The sequence below is a fragment of the Anser anser genome (assembly GCF_964211835.1).
Source record: "Anser anser genome assembly, chromosome: 5".
In the NCBI taxonomy this organism is placed as follows: Eukaryota; Metazoa; Chordata; class Aves; order Anseriformes; family Anatidae; genus Anser; species Anser anser.
In genome coordinates, this window is record NC_139725.1 from 53,996,062 (window position 1) to 54,008,951 (window position 12,890).

General features: G+C 45.6%; 1 protein-coding gene across 3 annotated transcripts in view; it reads right to left on the reverse strand.

Moving 5' to 3' along the window:
• Positions 1-12,890, reverse strand: part of CCDC85C (coiled-coil domain containing 85C) — a 107,071-nt gene that overhangs the window by 31,532 nt on the left and 62,649 nt on the right. For 2 of the 3 annotated variants that reach the window (XM_083836537.1, XM_083836538.1), the window contains 2 exons: positions 11,148-11,224; positions 1,521-1,559 (listed from right to left, as the gene is read on the reverse strand). In XM_083836537.1, the coding sequence (XP_083692663.1) occupies positions 1,521-1,559; positions 11,148-11,224 (116 nt within the window). The remainder of the gene's footprint in view (positions 1-1,520; positions 1,560-11,147; positions 11,225-12,890) is intronic. The other variant, XM_083836539.1, reaches the window with a different exon arrangement.

The following is a 12,890-nucleotide window of genomic DNA, read 5'->3' on the forward strand; positions in this document are numbered from 1 at the left end:
CTGCGGAGGCTGGGCGGATGTGATGGTGAGCTGCTGGAGACCCACAGCCTGCTGGTGTGCAGTGGGAGCCAGAGGGACAGCTCTGCTGGCACCTGAGGACGACATCTGAGCTGCTGAGGTGTTGCTTGTGCCTCTTCTTAACTCATTTGTAACCTCCAGCCCTGTGAAAGCTTCCTCTCCTCGTCCCCATGCCACGTAAAAAAAAACCAAGCACCAAGTCAAAGGCAGGACTCCTACGAAGCCTCTTCCAGCAGTAAGCACTTTTGTGTTTACCTCCGAGGAGCCCCTCAATGAAGGCATGGAAAAACGTACAAAATTAAGAGCAGGATCCACTACCCGTGAGTCACCAACAGCAGACTCCCCAGGGGGAAGTCAGCTTGGAGGCTTTAGAATCATCAGCTTTGTTTTCCTACAACATAGACCCGCTGGCACTAAATTCAAGAGATCACACACACCTTAAATTTATTAACATTTTATCTCCTAATAAACATAACTTTAGAAGAAATGATGTATCTTAACATGAAGCACAATCAAATGTAAAGCAATATTGTGATGAACGCAGTATTGGCAATAGAAGATACCTTTTTTGACACCAGTGCAGAAGATTTTGTTTGGGCAAATAAATAAGCCACGCTGACACCCAGCCCTTAGAGAGACAAGCAATTTCCATTTTTTAGTGGTTACTTCATTCTTTCACAAAGCACAGGATTTCCTTCATCTGTAATTTAATCATCGCGATGAAGCTGGTCCCTAACAATAGGGCAAAGGCATCCCATACTGACCATGTAGGCCCATAACGATTTGGGCTTACAGTTCGGGGAACTCTCTATATGAAAAAATGTCTATATGAAAAAAAAAGTCATTCTTATTTCATATTCTAGTTTTACTCCATAAATCTTGGACAGATGAAAAACTCTGCTGAGGCCTTTTTGATTGAGGCTTTTGATTACATATATTTGGGATGAGAAAAAGGAGGAAGGTTTTATTTCAGTTCAGCAGGTTAGGCTGCCCTCATCTTTATGGACTGCTGTACTGCCCATTACCTGAATTACTTGCCTGTCACTGCAGTGTAAATCCTTAAACCTACAGGCAACAATTTTCTACACCATAATTGTTCCTGTAATTGAAACTGCCTCAATTTTGACACTCAACAACCCATTGTTTTCAACTGGGTAATTAAATGGAAGGTTTAGCTTGAAATCTTTTCCTCTTATTCCAAACACACGCTGGTCCTGCAGCGATTTAGCTGGCAGTACCAACTTCTCACGTAGGTAAACGGCTTTGATTTGAAGTTGGTCAAAACTCAAGATTTTACTAACAAATGTCTTTTGCACAAGTACAGGATTCAAATCAAAAATAATTAGAAGCATATTTAATACATTCAGACGATTAAAAAATGGAAATGGCTAGTATTAGCATGTGAAAGAACAAGCAATCAGAGCCCCGAACAACCAGCACCAATATTGAAAGGCAGCCCCCAGATCCAAAAAGCTGTTTGCGGATGCATTAGTTTTCTCTACCTTACTGAAATTTCGTGGCAAGCTGTTGCAGTCAGCCAACTAGAAGGGAACAGAAGAACATTATACATTTAGAAACTTAAGCCAAAATAAAGGTATTTTATCATCCCGGATAAATTCTACCTTTACCACAGATGACCAAAGTACACTGTTTTTCTGCAACATTTGACAGGATAATGCTACTATTTGAACTTCACCCCCCTTTTCCCATGTTAACGAATGAAGTCTTGCAGAACCCATTATTATCTGCACAACCATTAACATCTCATTGTCCCCATTCTGAGCATGGTGACCCCACATACAGCTGACTAAGTTCAATCACCTTACGCTCGCTCACAGCTGCAGATATTTTACCATACCCACAGAGCTCAATGACACTATGAGAACAGTCTGTAGGAAAAACCTGCCCCAAGACCTCCTAAGTCCAGCAGAGCAATTATTTACGTTGCTGAGTTAAAGCAAAGTAGAAACACATCTCCAGTAACGTGAATGAGATGCTGCAATAAGTCAGCAAAAAAACCTGGGCGCGCTATTGCTGATCCTCACGCAGGGTGCATGGATAGAGACCAAGGTATGAAATCCTGCACATCCTTGCTGTCCATGGGACTCAGCACAGAGCACACAACCCTGAAGGACTGCTTCTTTTTGTGCCCTCTCACACAGGCACCAGGGCCGTGGCCCAGGTTTCTCATGGTCTCACCACCACGTGCTAGTGGCCTTTTCAGGCAGACCTGTGCCCCAGTGACCATCCCCTACCGCACGACCTTGCGCAAAGATTTCCTCTTTATCTCATTAATCCGTGTTTTAGGGTCTCGTGCACCAGGAAGAGGGATATGCAATTTCACTGTGTGAAGCTGGCTAATAATTGAATTAAGGTTCAGTAATTGCAGTTATCACTACAAGACATTCAAGCAAAAATAAGCTCAGCAAAGCACACATCTGACTGTAAGTATATGTGAAGAGTCCCATTAGCTTCAACAGCATTTATCAGGCAAGTTGGAAATTACACACATGAGAGTGCAGTAAAAAAATCAACGTATTTGATTTCTTAAGAACTCTGCAAATGGAGAAGTCTGCAAAAAGAAAAAAAATAAGGGATGAGATTAAAACTATTTAACATCTTCCCCATCATGCAATAATACAAGGTTTCTGTAACAGGAGAGATTAAATTCCTTTACACTGGTTCATATCCCTGTTGTACACACAGGGCGTCCGGAGATCGATCCTTAGTCTGGTGGCAAAGGCTTTAGAAGACCGTGGTCTTCTGATCCCCCAATCTCCCAATTCCCTCTCTGGTGTCCAACCAGCAGGTCACAAGTGCAGCCTCAGCCAGTTTCATCAGTAAAGCCATTTCCAGTTGTTCTTGTGGAATTTGAAACGGTACAGCCCAGGGATTGAGGTGCAGAGCCCTTGTGCAGCAGCAGCACAGAGCCATGAGGACGCAGGGATGCGGTGCCATGGCTGGATCCTGGCCATTCCCAAACACAGTACCAAAACGAGCACCCCACTCCCAGCTATGCTCTGAATTTCCCCTCATACCATGAGCTGCATGCATGCAAGTTAAAGGGGCAAAGCAGCAGATTTCATCTGCTTCCGACGGTGAGAACTGGAATTCTCTAATACTGGGGAACGACAGCATTTTGGGAAAGCTTAATAAATATCGGGAGACAGTCAGTAAGAGGCTTAGCAGATTTTGCCATGTAAAACCACTAGTGGAAAAACTACTTTTTATTACTATCTCAATGGGCTACAGGCAATAACAGCAGAGCAAGTTTCAAACCTCTCCATTCTCTGTAGCAGCTGAGGTAGGGAGCTTTAGTGTGCTGTTAATATTCAACAATGTCCCTATCTTTTTCCTCTTGTTTTAGACCAGCAAAGGAATATCAACCCCGTAACTCATCAGAGGCTCAGATAATCAGCTCAGACTAAATTGCAGTGTATAATTATAATCACACAACTGGCAGGCTTTGCTCAAGCGAGAGCATTGGCTGGCACAGCTGAGATTCAACCATTGCAGCCTCTAACCCAAACAGAAATGCAGCTCAGTAGTTAACAAGCCAAATGGAGCTATAACCATTGACATCCAGTGTAGCCCACATCTGGTCTGTGGCTTGTAAGCAATAAGTTCGGGAGTCTCCGACTAATGGAGCCCATCCATGGCTCATCAGCAGCAAAATCAAGTCTCTTCATTAGCAAAATCAACGGAGAAGCTATGGAATGCTGCCCCAGTTCCACCAGGCGAATAGATGTAGATGTGGATGTAGTATTACACACATGAATGAACTTACTGGAGCCTGCCCTGGAGTCACCTTTCATTTTCTTCTCTGTACTACAGGCAAGGAGGCCAAAGGGAACCACCGCACCTCCTCGCAGAAGCTTGGCCAAAGCAGTGCAGATGGGGCTCCCCTCAAGTCATTCCCCACGTCCCATAAAGTGAGGGGGCTGGGAGTCAGGAAGGCAAAGACCTGAATCCCCTTCTCATAAATCACAAAAGGTCCCCGCAGGCTTTGGCTAACACTGGGACCAAGCTGGCCGAGGACTTTGCTGCCTTTCGTCTCTTCCTTTAAACAGCGCTCAAGGCACGATGGAACCTCAAGCCCCTCTCTTCTGGGTCTCATGAGAGCGGAACAGAGGGGGAGAATCACCTCCCTCGTCCTGCTGGCCACGCCGCTTTTGATGCAGCCCAGGATACGGTTGGCTTTCTGGGCATTCAATTTGGCATTGAGCTTATTGCAAAAGTCTGTTTTCAAGCCTCTGCAGCTATTGCTTTGTTTGTCTTTGAAACCACTTTTCAGTGTCTATCAGATTGACTGATGGCTGAGAAGCTGTGTACTTTGAACCTCTCTACACGTTATAAAGACAAAATAATGCTACTTCATAGCCTGATCTAACTGTAATTAACAGCTTCTTTCCTGACCCTGTCCTCATAAACACAAAAAAGTGGAATCTGGAGAAATTATTACAAAGCTGGTTAAGCACAGGATATGACTAATCCTGCATTTCACAGCTGGAGGTTGAACTGAGCCTCATTAAACCCAATGTTCTTGCTCGCCCACAACAGAAAGAAATGGGGCATGGAAGATCTTTGTGTGTGTGTGCACGGCTCGCTCATACTCACAGTCTTCTACAGAAAGCCGGCTCCAGTCCTTTGAAAATTTTGAGTTAAGTTGCAAGAAATGATATGATAATCTTACATTCATAAGATTCAACAAGCACTGCGTGTTTCTGTCTATCTGGTACTTGCCTTCTGTATTCAGAACTTGTATTTCGAAGGTTTGGGGAAACTATTTCTATGTGCCAGGTGACATTCTCATAAAATCACTTGTTTCCACAGTTTACAGTCCCCAGAACACACAGAGCATCATCCAGCCTTCATTACAAGTTGAAAAAGTCCATTTCTGTCATTGAGTCTGCTTTTCAGAAGTGCTCCTACCTATGAATGGAAGGCAAACACCAGCAGATATTTATTTTCGTAGGTAGCAGCCCGAGACCCCGATGTCCAAATTCAACAGAATGAATTCCACTGTATCAAAAGACTTGAAAGTATTTTGGATGCAAGTCTGAGACATCTTTGAACTGCTTTTATAAAAACGTACACCTTGAATTTGGGGTAAACCATTGTATTCAAGAAATAGATACTATTTACTTAGATCTCAAGTCCATTTAATAGCAAATTGGTCATGTCAGTCAATGTAATCGTTTTTTCTTGAAGCATCTGCTGCCACAGCTAAAGAAGCTACATTGGGGGGGGGGGGGGGGGAATCTGTTAAAATTTCTTGCATTTATGCATGCAAGTGATGCAATGCAATTAGAGGCTTAAATTTTGGAGAGCGCAGCAAAGAAGGTCTCATAAAAATATGGTTCTGTGTGAGCTGTACCTCAAAATGCATGGAATTCTGTAGAAAGTATCATTATTGACTTGAAATGAGTATTTGGATGCAGACCCAAGTATGTGTGTTCTTTTTGATTAATTAAAATTAGTATGCAGCTAAACATTTGCACGGTGTATAAAAACAGTAAAACAGTAACCTGGGTCTTCAGTATTCTGAATTTAAATAGAGACTAAATGCATTGGAAAGCTTTCATGTCTGACTCACTGTCTATTACAAAAAAAAATCCTATTTCCCTTGTGATTCCTTAAATTAAAGCAATTACACTTATCCTCCTCACACACAAACAGCAGGCAGACTTTGGGGAAATGAGAGAGGTTTGCAATTTCGTTCCACTTGTGGCGAGCACGTGCAGCACTGCCGGCACGGGTAGCGGCCCCGCCACAAACCTGTTGACCTGCAGCTCAAAGAGAGGCCCCGGCGTTCACACCTGATCCCAGCTCTGAGAGCTGAGAGAGCAGTGCACAAGCAGGGGCTGGTAATGGCAGGCCTGGCACCCAAGCGGGTGATAACAGCACAACAGGGGAGCTGTGTGCGATTCCTTCCTCTCCTCCGGCCTCCCTTCCTCAGGAGGGGACCAAACTCTGCTAACTGCACTGGCATCTTTGTGCTGTGCACTGCTAATGGCTCCCCAGCTCTCTTAAATCCCGGGGTCCGTTTTTTCTCCTCATTTCCAGAACAATGTGCCAGAAATTGCTTGCTGGGTGCCTGTTTGTGCCAAGTGCACGTTTGCTTAAGAAGACTTCGGGCAGTCTGTAGACTCCTTCACCAACAGCCCCCGTGGAAGCTCCTTGTTCAAAAACCACAGCTCTATCCTAATAGCAGCATTTTCAGGTGTTATTTACTATCATTTTACTACATGTACAGCTGCGGCCTTCTTTTAACTCAGGCTAAGCACAGAGTTTCTTATAAAGAAGTCTAAGCACAATTGTCAAGATGTTTTGGTGTACAAAGGATCTCCCAGTGCTCCTCTCAATCCCCATCAGCAAGCAGGCAGACGCTGAAGCACTGGTCATACTGAAGTCTATGCGGCGATTTAATTAACTACTCAGATGTTCCTGATAACTCCCAAGGGTTGTCCCCTCCCTAGAGAAGAATTTCTCCTATTTCTGCTCAGCACAAGGGCTCCTGGAGTTTTTCCTGGAAGGCGCATCGTGACCTCATTGTTCAACGTCCGGTGACTCGGAGTCTCGCTGCCTGCCCGATCTGTCCGCTCTCCTCAAAGCTTTTGGAGAATAAGGTGTGCAACACGCCCTGGGCATCTCTGAGGAGGAAAACGCACCCCTGCCCTAAAGGGAAAAGCCAGTCTAGGCTCAGCAGAGTCTGTAAGGCAAAAGAAGTTCTGACAGTCACACAATGCACAGGGTGCACTTCATTATGAGGAGAGAGCTGAGCCCATGAAGCCTATAAATTTCGGTTTTAGTTAAAAGTGCCTGATCCTTGCTTGCCCCTGTACAGAATGATCTGAAAATGTAAAACAAGGTAGGCTGTGGCCAAAAGTTTATCACTGTTATTATCTCTAAAACGCATGCATTAGTTACAAAACTAAACAGAACTGACCTTTGGAGCTCCCAAAGCTGTTAAACACTGGTTTCTCTGATTTTGAGGGAAAAGGGTGTAATTACAAATTCATCTTTAGTTTCAGGGGCAGTGTGAGTTGGCTTGAAGGGTCTATTTTCTACTTGGGCACTTTCAGCTCAGAGGAACAGAAAGCAAATCCGGTCTCTCATCACAGGGGTTATATCTTAATAATATGGACGGTACCCTCATCTGCTTAACCACAGACCGCAAAGGAGAGGTTAACACCAACTCTCCGGTGCATTCCCCACAAAGACGCAGAGAAAAAACAGGACTTCTCCCACACGATGTGCTGCAGATTAAATCCATGCACACAGCAGAAGTTAGCGCACTTCTTCCCTGGAGAATTGCAGACAATAAAAGGGATGCCTGTGAAGCTCTCCAAAGCCAACACCCAACGTTCCTGAGAGCTGACGTCCATGTTCTTTACACCTCAGCTAAAACTTCAGAAAATAAAGTCGTCAATTAAGCCGACACACCAGAAACATACCTGGATTGCAACTCTCCTATAAAAGGAAGCTGGAAAGGAGCCAGGGATTTCCACCACACCTTGCCACGTCAAAATGCCAGCCACGGTGAGGCTGCAAGCAGTCACTGCCGCTCCTTGGGAGCCTAGCGTGAGCCTCTCCCCTTGCTCCCATGCTCGCAGAGGACAGAAACCAGCTGCACTCGTGAGACAGGTTGACACTGTCAGCCCCAGGACGCTGAGGAACCACCTGAAATGTGGGGTCCTTGCCATTGTGGTTACAGCACAAGTGGCTACCAGCACGGATGGGCCTTTTTGGTAGCGGTGTTTGCTACAGCACCTCTCCAACCAGCACAAACTAGGGCAACAAAAGCCGTGCGTCGGCAGAACTGCTGCCAGGGGTTTTGTCAGCACAGCGATGTCAGCCGAGAGCGTCACTTTCTAGATAACACAGCCGTGACAGCAAAACTATGTGCTGTAAGCCTGAGTCAAAGATGGGCAGAAAACTGGAGTCATATCTCCTCAGATAAAGGAGGACAGGAAGAGCTGCAGTTACTGACGGGTTAGCAGTTTCAGAAGCAGCTCATTTCCCCACTGGAAATACACATCTCCTTCCCTAGAAAGCAAAAGAAGTCAAAACCAAAAAACGCCATACGTGGCTACCATAAATAACATCCACTTCTCCGTTTACTTTCCTCCCACTGCGCAGCGTGGCTCACGAGATGGCGCCTCCTGAGCCACGAGGGAAGGAGAAGCTCTCTCCATTAATCTCTCCAAACGAGTCACCAGAAGAAAAGCGGTGTGAATCACAGCGCGCTCGCGCTGCTGATAACACGTACATGCAAGGCAGCAGCCTCGCCACGGGCTGGAGAGCTCTCCAATCTCTCGCTGAGCTTTTGCTCCAACGTGCTCGAGGATAAAGGAGATGTCAGGAAGCACAAGAAAAAGTGCACGCCGCAGACCCCCGCGCTGCCTCGGTTCTGTGTCTGAACACGGCACAAAAACACTCATCACGTCTCGGCGTAGCCTCTCATCCAAGACGCCGGAGAAGATAAAGCAACAAATCTCACTCAGGATGCACCAGCTAGCAGAGGTGCATTGTGTCGCCAGCCGCTGTAATATAAATCCTCCCGTGAAGCTCGCAGTATCATTTGCAGCACCAGGCTTCTCGGGTTTCTCTGGATGAAGCACTATTTCAGCTCTATGTTTAGCACTTGGAAAGCAGCCAGGAAGACTTCCATAACCACCACTGATTTGTTAATCCCTTAATGCACAGGCACTGTTTGTTACTTAGGACGTCAGGTTTCATCACTCCTCAGCATGGTGGTGATAGAACTCCTTGACACCAGACTGCAAATATTATTGCAATGTCAATACTCCCCGGGAGGAAGCCAAGCTGAGTTAAAATGTGACTTTGGTGTTGACAAGCCAGTTTGGCATCGCCGAGTTCAAAGTGCCAGGATCACCTGGCAACTTTAAAAACAGGAGAAAGTTTGCCAGGATCCTAGAGTCTTAGCCCAAGATCCGCATGGCAACAGCTAAACACCTTCCAATCAGATGAAGCACGAAGAGTACGGTAAGTGGATTAAACTTTCCCAGGAAAGTGCTGGGAACAACGTATACATATGCATGAGAGTGTGTCCATATACAAATTTTCCTCATTTTTCTCCCCTTTTTTTTTTCCATAGTCTGCAGACTCTGGTAGAAAACGAAGTTACAACTGGTGAATTTCACATTAGGCATTAAAAGAGAAAAATTCCAAAACTAGGTCTGTAGCACCGCAGGCTTGGAGGCGATGCAGTTCAGGATTCCCAAGGAGTTCACCCAGTGGCAGCTTCAACATTTCTCCCGCTGCCCCAAGGAGAGCTGTCTGAACGCTCACGATAAAAAAGAGGTATTTCCTGAGCACCATCTGAAATAGGTTGGATCCTGGTATTTTTGGAGGGCCGTTAAGACATCACAATGGGACTGCACAGAGCATCAGGGCCAGGCTGGAGCCGGTAGCTCCTGCTGCTAGGGAGGCTTCTGGCTCTCTCCAGGGCACAGAGATATCTGAAGATAATTTCTCTCCTTTCTGGATCCAAACTTTTGTAGTAACACAGCCTGAAAGGTGGGGACAACGGAAGACAGCTTGTGTGCTCAGAGGAAAACACACAGCCTTTACACCCAGGACAGAGCAAAGGCAGAAGGGCTGAGCCACCCATTAATTACCACCACTTCTTTTTGACCTCAGAAGGCAGACACGACCGAGTGGCGTGCTCGGCCACAGCAGGACAAAACCCAGCCAAGGGCACATCGAGCAGAGCCTGTCCCCAAACCTTGCGTGTCCCCTGGCAGCTGCGCACGCACAGCCCATCTGCTTATCAATAACTCCAATGGAATCGTCTCGGGGCCTCAGCCAGCACCAGCCAGTGCACGGGCTGGGAGAAAGACAGAGGGAGTTAAAATTAAATTAGCAATTGATTAGTACTTGAAGCCACTCGGTAGCTGTTGAGTTGAGAGTCCTTTGGGGGTTTTAACCGTTCAGCACTCTGCGCTTCATGCTACCGATCGCATGGCTAGCAACGGTAACAAGAATACCTGAAACTTGGGGCAATTTTACCAAAAGCTCACAGTCTGGTTGAAACGTGGGTTTCAATAAAAAAAACTATTTACCAGAATTATTTTATTGAAATCTCAGTAAGCACATAACCTTCTTTTCAATTTTATTTTTAACATGGATATTTTAGAAATAAAACAGAAGATACCAGAGCAATCTATTTTCAGACTCAGTGAAATGCAAAGAAAAACATAAAAACTTTTTTTTTTTTGGTCTTTTTTACTTCTAGTCCTTATACTTTGGAAGAACCTGGACCAAAAGGATTCTGAAAACTCAGTGCTTGAACAGTGTAAAAGTGAAAAGATGCAGAGAACAGGAGAAAAAGGGTAACTCTTCCGCCGGTTTAGACAGTGTTTCACTGCTTTCTGAAGAGCTGCCCCTCTTCGCACAGAGTGCTGTGTTTTAAGAGGGATCCAGAGGGGACATATCAGACTGAAGGATTGTTTTCTTCCTGCTGCTTGACGTTCCTATATATAGATAGGTAAGCACGAGCAATGATCAAAAGCCCAGCAGCACATGGAGCAGACTTTGAAGGACGGATGCAAGCAAAAAGTGCCAGTTTTGAAGACATCTGTTCTGCTTTCAGCGAGATCACAAATAAAAGCAGGGAGCCAGCACTGCACAAAACTACTCCCAAGGCCGTCCTTTTACTACAGCCTCCTCATTCAACAAGATAAAAGCAAATGTAAAAGGGCAAGCGAGATCCTGCAGCAAGGACACAGGCAATGCCGGAGCCTCACACCACCACCGCATCCTGCACGGAGGCGTCCACGTGCAAGCACAGCGCGTGCCCTGCTGCTGCCGGTGCCAGCAGCCCCCCAGCCCCTGCCACCCATCCTTCCTGCACGTCAAACCACGTTTCTCCTGAACACACAGACACGGGCACTAACAGTTTACTTTTTTTCTCTCTTTGCAATTTTGAAGTAGCATTCCTGCAAATGTCGCGTAACAAAACAAGACCAAATTCCAGTAGTGGGGGGTTGGTACCAGTATGCTCTTCCCCTTGTAAGAAGTCCCCACTGAATTCAGGTGGGCTGACACAACTGTGCAGAAGCAGAACAGCCACATTAATACCCATTAGGGAATAAAAAACCTACCTGAGAGAGAAGCTTGTTGTCATCCTCCAGCAGTTTCACTTTTGTTTCAAGTTGCCTGATGTAGTTGGAAGACGAATCTTTAGGAAAAGAGAAAAAAAAAAGTTTACATTTCTTGTTTTACACGTAAGTACTGTCAGACAGCAAAATAATTCCCCTCTGTGGAAAGTCTGGGAAAAGGAAATGTATTAAAAACTCAAGTGTAAAGGACAAGGAGGGTTTCTGCTGAAAGTGGTTTTTCACTAGAGAGCTGAGATTCGGCAATTCAATATCTTCTGTGAATCCATCAGTGCCACCGGGTTGGGCGGAAGGGGAGAAAAGGAAGTAAAGCGAAGCTGAAAGACTGAGCTTTGTAATTTCTGGTAGTAATTTTGTAGCTTTCAAAGACATTCTTATTCACCTAAAATGCACAAATATACTCAACAACAGAACAAGATGTTTCCTTTCACATTCAAATAAACTACTCCCCCTCAAACGCACTTCTTTTTCTTGCAAAACCAAGTGAAAAATTCACACAAATAAGGACAGCACTGCCAGAGCTGCCATCACTGCAACAGGGCATGAGGTATACAGCCAGGCCGCCGGGCTGAAGCACGCACACAGCCTGAAGTATGCAACAGAAATGCCCACCCATGAGATCTCTTTTTTCTAGTGGAAGCATGTGACCCTAAACAGAAAATTACAGTACAGTGTAACCCCACGTAAAATGGCGATACTCAACTTGGAGGAAGTTAATGGCCAGTTTACCACTACCGTAAGGCAGCAGCACCAGATAGCAGACCTGGCACAGAAGATAATTTGCCAGGGAGCACTGTGGGTGGCTTACTGCTGTCCAAAACATTTGGGGTTTGTTTTGAAATGTGCTTTGAAACACCACATTTGCAAATTTCACAGGGAAGAAATTAAAGGAATCTGGTGGAAACCTTTTATCCATTTTCATTACAGCTTAACAGGTTGCAATAGTTCCTTCCATCCATCTGGATGTTTGTAATATTTCCCCTCCACTTGTAATTTCGGTAGCAGAGGCTGCGAATTGTTACAGCAGGAGGACAAGAGGGAGAGAGTTTTGCAGCTTTAGCACATGAAAAAAAAAAAACCTGAACGGTTTCTGCATTGTTAAAAGGGCTCTGTGAAATGGAATTCTATTTTCCCTCATTTCATTTATTATGGAACGACTGCAAAAGCCGCTATTCAGCCACGGGACTTCACACTGAGCATGAATCAGAGGAAGCGAGCGTTACGCAACTGCGCTGATGCCGGTGCGCGTTGCTGACTGCCGGCACCCTGGGATCAGCTCCAGCACGGCCAGCAGGCACCAGCAGCTACAGCTTTCCACAAGCAAATGCCTGCACCTGCACATGTGGAAGGTTTACGCTCGCACCACGCCAAGAAGCTTATCTCACCCAGTGCCAGTACCTGCCAAACGCACTCAGCGCAAGCCTGACTGCTGCTTCTTGGCGACTCTTTGGGTAGTTTTGCAGAAAAGCTAGCATACGAGCTACTGCTAAGCACTTGGAGTGCTCTGACCATTCAAGAGAAAAATTGGAATATGCTTGGAAAAGTGCTACCATAGGCAAGAGCCAAACCGCACATAAAGGAACAGCAGGACCCATCCGAGTCAAGTGCCCAGCTAAAGTGTGCACACTGTCAGAGAAAACATGTTCGCTCCTTTGTTTTGATTGCGCTTTGTGCAAAACCAGGAAATCCAAATAAATCCTCATAAAAAAAGCAGAAGAAGACACCATA